This window comes from Cottoperca gobio, chromosome 2, assembly GCF_900634415.1.
Source record: "Cottoperca gobio chromosome 2, fCotGob3.1, whole genome shotgun sequence".
In the NCBI taxonomy this organism is placed as follows: domain Eukaryota; kingdom Metazoa; phylum Chordata; class Actinopteri; order Perciformes; family Bovichtidae; genus Cottoperca; species Cottoperca gobio.
The window spans coordinates 628375-646032 of NC_041356.1; the positions used below are offsets into that span (position 1 = coordinate 628375).

General features: G+C 39.9%; 1 protein-coding gene across 3 annotated transcripts in view; it reads left to right on the forward strand.

Annotated features, from left to right (window-relative positions):
- The window catches only part of LOC115016626 (diacylglycerol kinase zeta-like), a 100266-nt gene that overhangs the window by 67014 nt on the left and 15594 nt on the right, over window positions 1-17658 (forward strand). For 2 of the 3 annotated variants that reach the window (XM_029444522.1, XM_029444532.1), the window contains exons 26-29: window positions 4779-4845; window positions 6306-6346; window positions 7714-7856; window positions 15372-15458. In XM_029444522.1, the coding sequence (XP_029300382.1) occupies window positions 4779-4845; window positions 6306-6346; window positions 7714-7856; window positions 15372-15458 (338 nt within the window). The remainder of the gene's footprint in view (window positions 1-4778; window positions 4846-6305; window positions 6347-7713; window positions 7857-15371; window positions 15459-17658) is intronic. The other variant, XM_029444541.1, reaches the window with a different exon arrangement.

Consider the following 17658-nt stretch of genomic DNA (forward strand, 5'->3'; position numbering starts at 1 on the left):
TCATTAGAAAACGCGTTTCGGAGGAGTTTGAAGTTATTAAACTTGGCCTCAGTTTTGTTTGTGTTTAACATCAAAAGGTTGCTAGACATCCAAGTTATTATGTCCTTAAGGCATGCTTGAAGTTTAGCTAATTGATTGGTTTCATCTGGTTTAATTGATAGATATAATTGGGTATCATCCGCATAACAATAAAGGTTTATGGGGTGGTACCTTATAATATTGCCCAAAGGAAGCATATATAAGGTGAATAGAATAGGTCCAAGTACAGAACCCTGCGGAACTCCATGTTGGCTTGCATGGAGGATTCATCATTAATACGTACAAACTGAGATCGCTCAGATAATCTTAGTGCGGTTCCTTTTATGCCATTGAAATTGAAATGTTCCAGTCTAACGAGGTGTTAATTAAGGTTAAAACTTATTTTAACAGCTTATCATGTCTAAGAGACAGGTTGATGGCTTATACCAGTGGTCTTCACTATTTTTTACGTGAGAGCCACATTGATAGGACAAAGTCAATAGGTGAGCCACTTTTAACGCAAAGTATGAAAAGCTACATTAACTGCTTTAAAAATAAAATAAAAAATGTTAAGTTATATTTTTGGGCTTTTCATGCCTTTATGATAGAGAAGTGCAGATTGTGAAAAGGGGAGAGAGAGAGAGGGAATGACATACAGCAAACGCCACAGGTCAGCCTCGAACCAGTGGTTGCTGTGGGCAAGGACTAAGCCTTTGTATATGGGACGCCTGTGCTACCAGTTGACCTACCGGGACGCCCCACATTAACTGCTTATTACCTGTCATCCCACCCAGAACATACAATATGCAATGCAGCAATACATTCATTAAAAGCAGGATTAGTTTAATACTGGGATGATGTTGTCAAACTCTGCAAACAATATTTCTGCTGATGCCAAAAAACAGAGTTTCACAATTTTTGAGTCTGAGAATTTTTTTTGCCCGAGCCAAAATCAATGCAATCTTAAAAGATGCCTCAGTTAATCGTTCAGCTGTATTAGTTGTCCTGTGTATGAGCCTTTGTTTTCCAGAAAGAAGAAGAAAAAGCTGAAGAAAGCTGCTCTACTAATTTCTCTTCCAGGTGCGTAAATTTCGTTGAATTTTGGATGCGTCGTTTAGAAATGCCGCTACAAATGACTTCACTTGAAACCAGAGCGGGTCTGTTAAGCACATTAAGCACGAAGGGTTCGACTCGTGGAGGACAAATAACAATTCCTCTGTCCACTTTTCTTGAAATTTCCTATGCTCGTTTTGTACGGCTCGTAGCTTTCTTTTTTAACGGAAGCAGCTGTTGTCTGTCCACAAACCACATCTCCAGCATCTTCCTCTCGATTCCGCTGTGGTTTGATGCTCCAAAGACAAATCTTAATTTTGCTCGTTTGTCACGCTTTGTTTCTGTTCAACTGATGTGTAACTACTTTTTTTATAAGAAATCGATCCATTTTACGTCCGTAGAAACACGTGCTAACTAGCATGATATGCTGAAACGAGTGAACCGGAGCCAAGCTAACGCGAGTATGAAGTGCCAGGTTGGTCGTAGTATCCTCCAATTTAAATGTTCAAATTTAGCGATATAAATGATTTTTTAGCAAATGTCCATTTCTTATGTCATGCTTATGTTAACATATTTTTAATTAGCTTAAGTTTATTTATTTATATACTAGCCCATCATGTATCTACCCGTCCAAGAACACATTCACCATTGTAGTGCTGGATAGATCGCCAAAACTCGCAACTCCGCAGTGAGTCAGTGTTCCGGCCGAGCAGGTTTAAATATCTTGTTTCTAGTCTATATTTGCATCTTTTATCAATTATTATTATCTATTATTTGTAGGCTAATAGAGCAGACACTTTCAGTGTTTTAATGGGTTATATGTAATAGCCCTGCTTGTTTTTATGAAATATCTGTATTGACTCCATAATCATATCTATCACCCCTTTATTTAGCCTACTGCCATGCGAGCCACCAATTAAAGCTTGGCGAGACGCAGGAGGCTCGCAAGACGGGCAATGAGTAACACTGGCTTAGACGATGAGATTGTTGAAGTTAGTTGGTTAAGGTCGATCGGAGAAAAGCAGTCGAGATATATTTCAGGAGTTGCAGCTGTTTTTAAGGTTCCGGAGGTTGAAGAAAAGTCGGTACTGGTTGAGGTCAGGAGGTGATTAATTTAGTCTCTAAGTATAATTTTATGGTTAAAGAAACTCATGAAGTCGTCACTACTGAGAGATATAGGAATAGAAGGCTCAGTAGAGCTGTGGCTCTCTTTAAGCCTGGCTACAGTGCTGAAAAGAAACCTGGGGTTGTTCTTATTTTCTTCTATTAATGAAGAGTAATAAGCTGCTCTGGCATTACGGAGAGCCTTCTTATACGTTTTAAGATGATCTAACCAGACTAAATGAGATTCTTCCAGATTGGAGGAATGCCATTTCCTTTCAAGTTCTTGACTTTAGTTTTAGTTTGGGGGTTAAGCCATGGAGCTTTCTCTGTTTTAGTGAGTCTGTTGAGTCGAGTGTCAGTCGCAGTGAGGCTGTAGCACTATCAACAAAATGATTAATTTGGGAGGGACTAAAGTTAGCAGAGGAGTCCTCCGTTACGTTGATATTGAGACTTGGTATTGAATTATGTGCTGATGGACTTCCTTAAATTTAGCTCCAGCACTATCAGATAGACATCGTAGCCTTTTTAGCCATTCACCCCTAAATTATTACTTAACTTACCTTGATTTACCCTGGGCTAGCAGTTTATCAGGGCGTCCTTGCTCAAACTAAGGCAGTCTTATCTAACATCCCTACAATAAAGCCTACGGTACCTTGATGAAGGTTATAATGTAGATTCATCTTTATGACCATTTTAGTGTCCAGCATACCATCAAATCAACCAGCGTCTCCATTCTCTCCTCAATCAGAAGATAAGGAGGTGGCGGAGTAACGGTGTGCGTTGCAGTTTGCACAATTATTTCAAAGCCTTCTTATTTAAAGAGAAATACAATAGGAAATATCGTTGAAGTAGTAGTGTAGTGTTACTTCTCCCCATTAGTAAGAGCTTCCAAATGAATCAAAAACTGAACACGAGCGGTTGTATGTGACTGCATTAGTTTTAACTTGAAGGACATAACAAACCTGATCCAAAGTGTTTTACAGCAGAGAAACACTCACAACCTTCTTGTGATGGAATCCCACCAGCCGCAACGCCAAAATGGACCAAGTGTGTAAAGTGGGAAAGTGGGGCACCTTTCCCCCCTACTTTTGCTGCCCTTGTTCAGACAGAAGTTAAACACCTGGCAAAATACTCAAAACAGCCTCTGTGGTAGTTCCTGCTACAGTAGGTGTCTCCAGGAGCGCGCACACACACACACACACACACACACACACACACACACACACACACACACACACACACACACACACACACACACATACCTCACAAGGTGAAAACTATACCAGTCTTGCTGTCCTGGCAAAGAAAGAACCAAAGAACACACTGTATACAACATTTGGCCTCAGACAAATGCAGGAATAAGGAATGGTCATGCACAGTAAAAGTGTTTTATTTATTTATTTGAAAACATCAATAGAATGGGATGAACACATTTATGCAGGGACCTCTGCTAAGAAAGTTCTATGACTACAACAGTTATTCCTTGTGGACAGACAGGAGTCTTTAGTCGGAGGATCAAAGGTGTCTGACAGTGTAGTACGGCGGCAGGAGTTCACAGATAGAAGCAGGGCTAAGCCCATTTAGTTCTGTGTAAACAAAGAACAAGGTTTTAAACTTCAGTCTACAGCTAACAGGGAGCCAGAGCGGGAATCTCAGTCACATGGTGTCTGTTTTTTGATCTTGTTAAAAATCTTGCTGCAGCATTCTGAGCTAATTGGAAACTGGATGAAAAAAAAGGTCTGCATGATACCAAAATACAAAAATTTGCAGTAATGAGGAGAGTGGATATGAAGGTATGGTTTCTTCAGGTCACACACACAGAATTCTACTTTTTAAACATTACAAATCCGATTTTTATGGTGTATTAAAGTTCAGTCCTGAATCAAGTATAACTCCTGATTTTTTTGCATTTGTTTTGTTTTGGAGATAATGTCAGAGATGTGGATACACTGAGAGTAGTGAAGTAGGATAACTTCCAAATTATTCCGTTTTACCTCATTTAGTGTTTGCACCTGTCTGAATGGCAATTCATTAGTTTCCTGGTGTCTGATGCAAAAGGGACACACATAACAAAGTTTAACACACTAAGCTTGATTTAATCAAATGAAACCAGGCCAAATGAAAAGGTTTATTTAAGCAATTATTGTATGTTGTGTAGATCTCAGTAACGTCAGTAATGTGTGATGTGCAAGTGTGGAAGAGGTGCATAAAATCACAGCGAGGAACTAAAAGCAACATACCCAATCGGAAGACGCGCATCAAACCAATGTCAAAGAAAAATACATTGCCTGTGCCCATTGTACCCTGTACCTTCATCCTGATGGATGAACTTCTATTCCCCATAGAAAGAGTGTAATATGTTGGTTTCATCACTGGTCACCAAGCAGTGTCATACTGTGTTGGTGTTAACCCTTAAGGTCTCTTAACCAAGGAAGCCAAACCTGCAGTTTCATCCACCCATTTATTCTTCTTCTTCTTTTCTACCCTCGGAGCCGTTCTTTCCAGCTTCTTCTGTTCTATAGATAAATGGATCACCTGATAACAAAAACTTCCATCCCATTTCCTGCTTTGTAATCCAACAGTCGTGTCTGTTTGTCATTCAGGAGGAGGCCGCCAAACCAAAGAGTCTTTCCTCGCAAAGATTATCTCCAAAGTGGTGTTTCCTTGACTGTAAGTACATCACATTGTTAATTATTTAGTCTTTTTATGATCTGCTTTTCTACTACCTTGACTCCCCACTGAACATTTTTTGACATTTGCATAATGTACAGACAAAAATAGCATACATTTACATAGACTGGCAATGGTCTGTTTGGTCGTGTTATAAACGCGAGTAATAGTTACTAACAGATTGCACTTAAGGATGCCTGATTATTGTTTTAACACAACAATAGTGAACCAGCCCTGATCCCTCTGAGGCTTCAGACTGGTCACCAAAAAGAGGAGATGCCAAGTCTGCTCCCAAAGGACTGTAGAACAAGAACATTGTGCTACAAGTGTGAGAAATATATCTATAAAGCTGCAGCGTTGCATACAGTCGTATACATGCGCTTAGTAGACAAAATGTAAAATTCAATGTAGAGGCTTCATCAGAGGGCAAGGGCATTTGAAGGGAGTAAACAGAATATAAACACGTCAGTTGTTAATGAAATATATGCAGACACAAACCTGTAACATGTAAACACATTTCTGAGTTGGTACTTTCTCAAAATAACATAAAGCACAGTTCCATCAGATCCTGTTTATTGGTGAATGTCATGAATATTAATCTCCTACAGCAGCTGCAGCATACCAAAAATATCCCAGAGAAAAACCATGAGGACTTACACAATGTTGTACATGCACACACACACACACGCACACACACACACACACGCACACACACACACACACACACCCCTGCTTGTGTAGAGTCCTGGTGGAATTTAGCAGAGAACAAACAAATAAAACAACAGCTAGTTGAAAGAGAGAGAAGTGTTTGAACAGGACAGAGGAAATGTGCGTGTGCAGGTGATCTACACACAGATTCAAGGAAAATTTCACTCAATATTCACCTTTTTAAAATGACACCAATAAATATACAGTATGTGACCTTATAGTCCAACCCAATTCTGATAAGACAATTTCATGGTAATAGCCGTGAGCACAGGAAAAACTCAAACAGAAGAAAATGAAATTCTGGTCACTAATTCAGTCCCCGCAAATCTGATCACTGCTTATTCTTCCATAGAAATGAATTAAACATTATGCTACACCCGAAAAACATGACAAAACAGACCGGAACAGTAGTAGTGCATTCCTAAAGTGCATTTTTTGAATTTGCAACAGGAGTAGCGGATGATATGGCCGGCATCTTTAGTGTTTGAAATTAATCGAACTTTGACGCCTGAGCACCGTGCAAACGCAGACCGTCTCGTCCCTCACTGGCAGGGGGTTCCAAAGACGCTGTGAAAGTCCGCTGCACTTAATCCAATCACCACACTTTCCCTCTCCGATGTCGATGAGTGTATTTCTGTCATATACCATACGTGCAAAGTTCCTGGCAGCTACCTGTCGCTGCATCTGAAGGTGACAGGTAGCGACAATATTTTATTGGTTAACACTGTTTCTGTTTCTCTTTGTCTCTTAAGCTACTACAGCCGATCGTTTCTACAGGATAGACCGAGCACAGGTAAGCCCATCTCACTTCATTGTCGTATTATTTCTCTATCATGGCAATGAATACATTTGCCTTCACTACAAAGAGCAGTCTCTTGATCTGATGATCACTTCTAGTGACATTTGGAGAAGATTCAATTACTTTTTTTAGCTAGAGAATACAGGGGAGTTGGGGGACCTTTTTTCAACCCAGAAGGCATCATGGGGCCAAAACAACCTACCAAAGAGGATAGGCAGCGTATATTAGCATAGGAGAGGATACTACGGGGAACAATAAGGCCACAAATCACCTGCGACTGCTCATAAAGCTCAATTACTGAAAGTGCAAGGTCATAACTGAAGCTCTTCTCCCCTCTGGATGTTGGCAGTTTAACAGTACAAGGACATTGTTTAACAGTATTTTAATGAATGAATCCAACTGAAACTGTAAAAGTGAGGGGCAAAAAGAGACCCCAAGGTTCTGTGGCTGATTGTCTCCGGGTGAGTTGGCTCATATTAATGCTGCAGCATTGGAAGCAGATGTCCACTGGTTAAAGAGCGTGAACAGAATTTGGTTTCTTGCATGCTGCTTAATTATTCACATTGTTTGGGTCGTGAAGGCATACTGGGCATATGACTCAAGTGGTTCATACACCACAGGTACAGATGCTTCTTACTTAACTGTCAGAGGCAGGGTCTGGTCGGCCTGAGATATATTCAACTGCTGCTTTGTTCTTTCTATCCACATCGACACAGTTCTTTAATTTGGCTGTGGGAACGTTCCTCAAAGATCTGAATGTGATCACTGAAAGAAGGTAGTGTCTCTCAGTAACTCTTACATGATCAGCTGAGTGGAGAGACATTTATTCCACTCAAAGAAATATGGCGACATATGCAATTTCCTTTTCTCTTCTCTGCGTTATTTATCAACTCATTTCTATAGATATCTCAGAGCCGATGGTTCCACACGTTTTACTGCAATCACTACGATTTTTAAAGCATATTATACATTTTTACAATTGTATTCTGATTTAGTTTTTTCTTTGGTCATTGGGCAATGTTGCAAATCAATGAGAAATCATTAAAAAGCCTTTTAAAATATTTTTTCTGTGTCAGTATGACCTTATTTGACAGATTTCCACCCAAAAAATATTCCAGAAAATGTACCAGATCCTAAGATAAAATGACTTGTACCCAGTAATGTTGCACACGCTGAAGAAAATAGTTATTTCTATGGGCCTCCTTGTGCTGACTGGACTGGGTTCTTAAATTGAAAAATTTTTGAGCTGTATTTATTTAGCTCTCTTTAGTATCATCTCTTTGGTCTCGCTATTATCTCTTTTTTTATTTGATGGACTCACTGTTTTGGTTGAAACTCTTCTGTGCTTTATGTTTTATCAGGAACATCTGAACTACGTATCAGAAATCTCCCAGGAAGAGATCTTCATCCTGGACCCTGAACTGGTTGTTATGACGATGGTCGGCACCTCCCCCTCAGCCATGCCTGACCTGGTTACCCCCGCCTCCGGCCTGGTGAACAGCAGGTAGGTCACCACCGGTTAAACATGAACCCTAACCTAACGAACCAGCGGCATCTTATTAAGACTGTTGCAGCTAAAAGCTATAGAACCGCACAATACAGTGACCATTCCTAACCCACTGGCACCGAGGACGGTTATTACTTTCTAGAGAAAATCCAGTTTATCTTCCCTACAGAGGTGGATAACCTAATGCCATCACTTCTGACAGACACCTGCAAGAAAGTAGGCCACATAATAAAAATATTGGAAAAAAACAAGACACAGTATAAACTTGTGGAAAGCAAAACCTAATGCTCTGCCATTGGGGAGGTATCCAGTACAAAGTGGAAGAGACACTGTTAAAAATGGCCATCCAACTAGTGCTGAGTTATTTGGATGACATTTGGGAAAATAGAGACACATCACAGAAGAATTATATTACTTTACTGCAAAACTAAACTCTCAGCACATCTCAATCATGGTTGAATTTGACATCAACATGCAGACAGGGGTTCATGCTACAAAGACCTGCAGCAAGAATAAAGAATGGCATGGATTCGTGACTTGGGGGACTGTGTCTCAGGAAGTAGTGCTGTTCTGCTCTAATCGTGGGCGGCTGCTCCTCTTGTCCACAAGTGTCCATGCCGTACACTCCAACCCCAAATTTGCTCCTGATGATTAGAGCTGCCAGTGCTCTGCAGGGTAGCTCGCTGCCAACATTGTGTGTGTGTGTGTGTGTGTGTATGTGTGTGTGTGTGTGTGTGTGTGTGTGTGTGTGTGTGTGTGTGTGTGTGTGTGTGGAACATTTTAAAGTGCTTTGGATAGAGTCGCTATATAAATGCAGTACACTTACCATTTACCAAGTCCCCAGTGAAGTACCTGTACCGCCGTGCTTTTGTTCATGGATTGCATTGTGTGAGCTGCTGTTGTGGTAGCTGTCTATCAAGCAGTCAGTCAATTGTATAAAAACAAAGTCCCTCCATGTCTCTCTCTCTTTGTCTTTTCTTTTCTTACTTTATCTTGATTTACCTCCTACATTACACAAACATAAGCAGAGTGTAAAAGTGTACAGCTTACCTTACCCAAGACACTAAAAAGACATTGTAAAATATCAGTGTGTGTGTGTATTTCAGTCAGCTATTCAGCTGGTTTAATATTTATATTTAATATTTTGTCATTGTTAATGCAGTATAAGTTATAAATATAAAAACCAACAATTAAATTTGATCATTGCTGAATAAATGAATAAATACTGTAATAATAATAATAATAATAATAATAATAATAATAATAATAATAATAATAATAAGAAGAAGCTTTATTTGTATAGCACCTTTCATACAAGAATTGCAGCTCAAAGTGCTTCACAGCAAAAACATAACAATTAGTACAAGATTAGATAGAATAAGAGCATTTACAGTACAATAATCACAGTGTAGATGTAAATGAGTCTGAAGTACCATTATAAAAATAGCAGAATTAAAATAGAATGAAATGGCAGGTAAAATAGCAGAATTAAAATAGTATAGAATAGCAGAAATGAAATAGCCTGAATTAAAATACGGTAGTCTAAAATAGCAGAATTAAAATAGTATAAAATAATATTGGCACACCATTCTTGTAAATGTTTTAAACTATCAGGGCCATATTTTTAAAGTATGAGATCAACAATGGGCCCCTGTGGCCCTTCAACTGGTTTACTCCCTTTGCTACCCATTATTTACGTTTACAGTGTCAACCTCTTTATTGACCTTTTAACGTCTAAAACACAGAGGTCTCCGTGAGTCCAGATTCTTTTGGCAAAATCTTGGTTAAAGCCCGCTTCATAAACAAACCCCTGTTTGTTAAGTTTTATGAAACCTATCGGTTAAAGCCAGTTTTTCTCTAATATATTCTTTAATCTTTCACTTTTCCACTAATTGTGTAAAGAACATGTAAACACATTTATCAGAGAAACTCCCTCTTTTCCCCATGGTAAAACAGTCTATTTGATCTCAAGTTTTTCAAAAATACACACTCTGGAATTTATCCTAGTTACCTTTACACATTCAATGTTAAACCAGTAATAATTCACCATTAAAAGGCTAAGATAAAATATTTGAAATATCACCATTAAAAGGCTAAAGTAAAGAGATATAAAATATCACTATTAAAAGTAAAAAGATATGTTTTTAGCTTACTTTTGAAGATATTGAGCGAGCTTGCCTCCCTGATGTCTGCAGGTTTACAATTCGTATTGTGCCGCTAGAAATTCTTGGACCGGCGCAAGACAGACGAAAGCGAAAGCATTTGCCAAGAATGTTTTCATTAATCATCATTAATTCCATAGCTTTGGTGCATAATTGCAAAAGGCTGCATCCCCAATTTTCTTTTGGATGTTTCTGGGAACATTTAATAAACCAGTAGTGGATGATCGTACTGTTCTTGGGGGCACATAGTTGATTAGAGAGTTGGCAGTGTAACTTGGTGCGGTTCCGTTTAGGGCTTTGTATACAAGAAGGAGGACCTTAAAATCAATTCTAAAAGTTACTGGAAGCCAGTGTAGAGTGGCTAACACTGGACTGATATGGTCTCTCCTCTTGGCTCTAGTCAGCAGCCTTGCTGCAGCGTTTTGGATGAGCTGAAGTCTCTCCGTTGTTTTTTTTGGGAGGCCGGTAAAGAGTGCATTACAGTAATCGAGTCAGCTTGAGATAAAAGCATGGATTAGTTTTTCAGCATCCTTTTGATTTATAAATTGTCGGATTTGAGCTATATTTCTAAGGTGTCACCTTGTTTATGTGGGATTTAAAGCTTAGATCTGAGTCTATGATAACACCAAGACTTGTGACTTCAGGTTTAATCAAAGGAGTAAGTTTCCCCATGTTATTCAGCATCATCTCTCTTTTTACTACAGGACCTACTAGTAGGTTTTCAGTTTTGTTTAATTTTAAGAAATTATTGCTCATCCATTTATTTATTGCTGACAGACAGGTGGTGATGGAGTTAATAGCTGTAGTATCATTTGGTTCAGCAGAGATATACAGTTGTGTGTCATCAGCGTAGCTATGGAAGCACACATTGTGTTCTCTAATGATGTCCCCCAGTGGTAGCATGTATAGGGAGAACAGTAATGGACCGAGGCAGCTCCCTTGTGGAACTCCAAAGTGGGCATCATGCTTCTCTGACACATGATCTCCGTTGAGGAAGAACTCGGAGCTTGAATGTCGAATCAAAACAGCAAACTTCTAGTTAAATCGATATATTTATTAACGTGATAAGTCAAACATGGAAAATACTCTCAGCTGAGGACACTAATCACATCACCGTTTCCACAGACTGAATTACTAAGAAAAACCCCAGGTTGCTGTCTGACGGATCCGCAAGAAGTGTGTACAAAGGATCATAAAACATATTGCTATATCTACACAGAAGGAGGTAACCTTCTCCTTGGTGAGCAGCGTCAGGAAGTGATGGTTGTTGACCTTTTTTCTTAAAGGGGAAGTGTTCCTACTGTGTTTACATTCAATATTGTGCTCGTTATACATTTAGTGCAGAAAATACATATTGTGCAGAAATACATTTTGATTGAGGTAGACAAATACATATGATAGTCTTTCAAGTGTGGATTAATACAATCAGGAGTTATTTACTTCACATCTCCAAGCCTGACAAAATACTTTCTCCCTTTGATATATGTTCTGAACCAGTTTAATACACAGTCAGAAAGACCAACCAGGAGCGTCCCAGTAGCTCAACCGGTAGCACAGGCGTCCCATATACCTTAGTCCTTGCCCACAGCAGCCACTGGTTCGAGTCCGACCTGTGGCATTTGCTTTATATCGTTCCCTCTCTCTCCCCCTTTCACAATCTGCACTTCGCATGAAAAGCCCGAAAATATAACTTAAAAAAAAAAGAAAGACTAACCAGTTTTTCTAGACGATTAATTAGGATGTCATGGTAGATCGTGTCAAATGATGTCTAGCAGGATAAGAATTGAGACCTTGTTTGTGTCAGAGTTTAGTCTGAGGTCACTAATTATTTTAGTCAGAGCAGTTTCGGTACTGTGGCATGTTCTGAAGCCTGATTGAAATTCCTCCAGGATGTTGTTTTCTTTAACAACATCACCCTCATGTTCCTCATGTAGGCTTAGCCCTTATCACGTAGGGTGAAAGGAGTTTATTTGGACAAGACAAGACAATTTTTTCTAGTATTTTGCTGATAAATGGAAGGTTAGATATTGGCCTATAGTTGGTCAGCGTATTACTGTCTAGGTTAGGTTTCTTTAGCAAGGGTTTTACAACGGCTGTTTTGAAGACGTCTGGGAAGATGCCCGTTAGAAGAGACGTGTTTATAATATTTAGGACGTGACTTGAAATGCTGTCGAATATCCGCTTAAAGAATGCTGTAGGTATCGGGTCAACACAAGAGGTGGAGGAGTTACATTCCATCACAGTTTTATGAAGCTCAGTTAATGTGATGCAGGTGAATGTTCCCATGGTTACATCACAATGTTTGCAGATGTTCTCTGTGTCTGCATCATAAGGGATGCTGGCTCTGATTTAAGTTATTTTATTATTGAGGAACAATGCGAGTTCTTCACACTTTGATGTGAGGACTGCGGAGGGGTGGGGGCAGTGTTCAGTAGTTGGTTAATAGTCGAAAATAGTATTCTAGAATTTCCAACATTCTCTGTGATAATCTTAGAAAAGTAATCCTTTCTTGCCAGCTGCATTGCTTTACCATAGGCAGCCATGGATTCTTTGTAGATATCATAGCTAACTGTGAGCTTAGTTTTCCTCCATCTTCGTTCAGCTGCTCTACAAGTCTTCTTAGTCTGAGTAACATTGCTGTTGTTCAACCATGGGGAGATTCTGTCAGTGGATTTCTTTTTGACCTTTAATGGAGTAACAATATCCAGGGTAGATGACAAGGTGTTGTTTAGATTTTCAACCATGAGATTTAAGGAGCAGTCTGAGCATGGCTCAAATGATCTCATGGTGTTAGAGAATGTTTCCTCTGCTGTGTCATCTAGTATTCTTTTTTTGACCACTGTCTCTCTTTTGGTCTTTGTTAAGATTAGGTTAGCATCAAAAAACACACAGTGATGGTCAGATATTGTAGTTGAGAATGATAATTTCAAATGAACATCTGAGTTAAAGCTTGCGTTTTTGTTGATATACAATATATATGTTTGAGATACTATCCGACAAAGTCATTAATGTGAAATGTGAGGATGAAATCAAGGTTATTTGCTGTTAATATGTGGTAAATATATCAATAATAACTATTGACAACAAGACTGGGAGCAAACATAATCAAAGTTCGAGCCACTACTGCAAGTCTGGCAAAGACCATGGCCTAAACAAAGAAACATGACTCTGCAGTGTACTGTGGGCTGTCACACATTGGTTTATGTGTGAAGGAAGCGCCGTAGCTGGAATAATAGCTGAAAAATTGCACCTCTGTCCTGGGGATTGTCAACACAAATCTTAAAATCACCAACAATAACTACACAGACAAAGTCAATGCATATGATAGACAGCAGTGCAGGAAATGAAATGCTTGTGTTCTTACTGCATTGTACGGCTCTGCTTAACTCACGTTTAGTATTCGGTGCTTTTCTCTATCTGATCGTCTAAAAAATAATAAATACATTTTTAAAATTGCTGTCGATATTGACGGTAGCATGGCTATTTAAAGGCCTGGCAGAGCAGACATCTAGCGACCTGTGACTGTACCCACCTGTCACTCAAAGCGGCCACGACCCTAATAATGCGTAACTTTAAGACTTAGTACAATTAATTGTCATGAAGGGGAATATTAGCTATAGAGACCAAACCCGCTTTTTGTCCCAGGCTGTAAACATGTTTACTTCTGCTGTAAAGTTGGCCATTTAACATGTTTGTTTTTGGAGCCAGCCTCAAGTAGCCATTGGAGGAACTGCAGTTTTGGGCACTTCCACATGGGCTTCTCTGGTCTGCCCCGGAGGTTGTCGCTTGGTTGGGGGGGACTACTGCACTGTTATCTTAAAATCTTAAAATCTTAAAATCTTAAAAAATTAAGATTGTGCTTGATAACTAAAACTTTAATTAAATGCCTGCCAAAGAGCTGATGTTTAATAAACATGTAGTATGTTAAAAGCATTCATTGACACTTTCAAGCTTTTATGAAAATAAAATGGCTGAAGAGTAATTATATAAAGTTTTAGTGCATCCTTCTACTACTACTAATGATATAAAACAGGGATTGGAACATGAAGTCCACAAAAAGAGCCTGCTTCTATGCTTGGGTGGGGGCCACTGTACAAGGCATTAGGTCCATGCCCAACGGGGGAAATAAGTGACATATTGAGGGTAGTAGAAGTGGGGCAGGGACCCTGTCAGTCCACTGATGCCTGGCAGATTGAGTTGCTGTTGATTTGATTGGCAGTAATTTAAGATGCGACAGTGCAGCTTAGTAGCATCCATTAACATCACATCCAGTTCCTCTGATCGCAACCTGTTACAGCTGTCCCTAAGAGGGGTGGGGGAAGGAGCCTGATGAGGAAAACCTTTGGTGACCTTGCCTCAGCCCAGCCCCAAGAGCTGTTCTCTCTTGTTGGGGTCGTTGTTATGGATAATACTGTTGTTACAGAATATGCATGGTGGGATGGTGAAGATGAAGTGACCGGGGATTCTATTTGAACAGAGGTTTCATCATGAAACAGCCACACTGGCACTGTTCTCAGCGCTCAACAAAGAGAAGAGGCCTCAGCAGGCAGTGTTTAAGCCGAGGGCTCAAAGATTTGTATCATGCATCAACCTTTACTTCAATGTTAATGAGATTCTTTGTTTTCACTGCTTTTCCCATTTCCTCTGACCCGGTTTCTTCATTTTGGTTTATAAAACACACTTTTGAGTTAAAATCCAAAGTGTTATGCAAGTTTACCAGTTCAGTCAATGTTGTATCTTTAATTAGACGAGGACAGTCTGTAACTGTGGTGGAGGACATGGAGGAGGACATTCTGTAGCAGTGGTGGAGGACATGGAGGAGGACAGTCTGTAACAGTGCTGGAGGACATGGACAGTCTGTAACAGTGGTGGAAGACATGGACAGTCTGTTGCAGTGGTGGAGGACATGGAGGAGGGCAGTCTGTAACTGGTGGAGGACATAGACAGTCTGTAGCAGTGGTGGAGGACATGTAGGAGGGCAGTCTGTAACTGGTGGAGGACATGGACAGTCTGTAACAGTGGTGGAGGACATGGAGGAGGACAGTCTGTAGCAGTGGTGGAGGACATGTAGGAGGGCAGTCTGTAACTGGTGGAGGACATGGACAGTCTGTAACAGTGGTGAAGGACATGGAGGAGGACAGTCTGTAGCAGTGGTGGAGGACATGGAGGAGGACAGTCTGTAGCAGTGGTGGAGGACATGGAGGAGGACAGTCTGTAGCACTGGTGTTATTTTGGGTCCATTCGTTAGCGTTAATATCTGATCAGTGATCAGCAGTCACTGCTGTGCTACATGATGAAGGAATGCTGCATGCCATATTTAATAATATGCTCTTTTTTTGGTGATCTTTAGGGAAAGCCCCTCTAATCAGACCTCAAACCAAGTGTTTGTCTACCCTGTTGCTTCTTACTCCCCTTCACCTTCAGCCTCTGTCCCCAGGTAAAAACACACATGAAACACCAACATATATTGTGAACTAGTAAGTTCTTGTTTGGAAAGAAGCTTACCTAGTGTGTGTGTGTGTGTGTGTGTGTGTGTGTGTGTGTGTGTGTGTGTGTGTGTGTGTGTGTGTGTGTGTGTGTGACCCTATATTAGCCTAGAGAAGCATTAACTGCACTGTGAGACACACCGCCACAACTCCTTTAAATACAGTTACAATGGAGATCAAGGAATGTTGTCAATATTCATATATATGTAGGCAATTCTGTGTGTGTTTCAGTCAAGAAAGGGGATATCAGATTGCATTATGCAATCCATATACAGTATTTGGTGTGTATGGCTCACTCTGATTGGTTGAGCAAGTACATGCAAATTTCCTTTGCGCTGCTTCACAGTTTAAGTTGTCAAGCCTGTAGAGCTTGTTAGAGGGCAAAGCCTGCTTGAAGTAGAACAGCATAATTCTGTGTATGTGTGTGTGTGTGTATATATAAATACATGAATAATATTTTCTATCTGCATTTCTCCACAGTTTATTTCACTGCCAAGTGTTACTATAACATTTGCTATGGCCATGTGTGTCTGTCCCCGTGGAAAACACATTTTTCTGCTTGCCCTGCCTCCATATGAAATCCTTTTAACCATATTTACTCACAGAGATTACATTCTCACCTAGAGAAACCTGTTAGAGCATCTGTGTACTAATGCTCTTTAAATGCTCGCTCTCTCTCCAGGCAGAATGAGAAGATATATTTATCTTCTTCTTGTCAACAAATCCTGGCTTTTTTTTAAAGTCAGTCATTGCCAAAAAACCCACCAGCTGGACAGTTTTTAGCAAACGTTACTGGCAGGACTGCATTGGTTGAGGACTACTTTTCTCGACGGATGAATCCACATTTGGTGGTCTAGTGCAGCGGTCTCCAACCTTTTTTACGCCACGGACCGGTTTCATTTAAGACAATATTTTCACGGACCGGCCTTCAAATTGTGGGGGGATAAATATGATGAAATAAAATGATACGACTGGCATAAAAACAAATATAAAGTGCATAAAGAAACTCACCAATACACTGAATTAGTGGGAGCCCTGAGCTTGTGTCTCTGCAACGAGCCGGTCCAATATAAGGGTATAAATTCTTCACCAATAGTAAAAGGTTTCTTCTCTTAGCGACACGGTTAGTCACTAAGTATGACGCTCTCAGTGCACTCGCATGTGTTGATGTGGTGACCATCAGTAATTTCTTCTGTCCTTCTTGTTCATGTTTTTTTCTTTCAAAAAACTCCAAGTGCTTGTCTTTTAATGCCGGGTGCTTGGTCTTCATGTGCCAAAGCCATTATGAAGGCTTCGTTGCCTTATTTGCGAGCCTGTGTATTATGCAGAGCAGCCCATGAGAATCACCTGTAGCGATAAACTCGTATTTTAAGTAGGACTCCTGATATTGTTTTTGAAATGCAGCTTTCTTTTTCTTGGAAGTCGTAGGCTCTTCTTCTGTCTTTTCCCCTTTCCAAAAAAGCTCCTTAAAGACATTTGTTTTCCACTAATTTTTGAAGTAAAGTATCACGTGACTGAGACGAGCGTCTTGACCTATGGTCTTGACATGTGTCAAGAGACACAGACGCACAGACGGTTGTATAGAGTATAGTAAGGATGTGGGATTGAGTCAATATAAACTTGTGTTTGTGGTAATGAAGGAACATGTCACCCAGTGAGGCTTAGTCATGTGTTCTTTAACAGTTCTTGGTCAGTAATGGAGTTCTATGATGCATTCATTGTTCGTTTGGCTCCGCACGTGGGGGGTTTGTTGTTTAGAGAAATATAGGATGGTCAGTCTTATCCTTTTTAAACAATTGTAATTCATGACTATAGTCAATTTAGAAGCTCAACACTGATTTAGTAAACATCTGATTAGCTGTCAGTTAGCTACAGCGGCTAAGTGACAGACTGAGAAACTCTTGATTATCCTGAGTCATGCTCTTGATAGGAAATGTTCACTGTATCATGGTACAGATGTCACAACAATGGTAATATCGTAACATCATTATAGGATAATAGCCATCAATAACCCTTTTTAAACTTTTTGTTTCGGAACTTATACAACTAACGAGATATTTAAATTAGAAATATATAATATTCTGTTGGTGCAGATTCACCAAAATGTTAAAAAATATTGGCTAAACTAAAACTCACTGACACCATGACTGG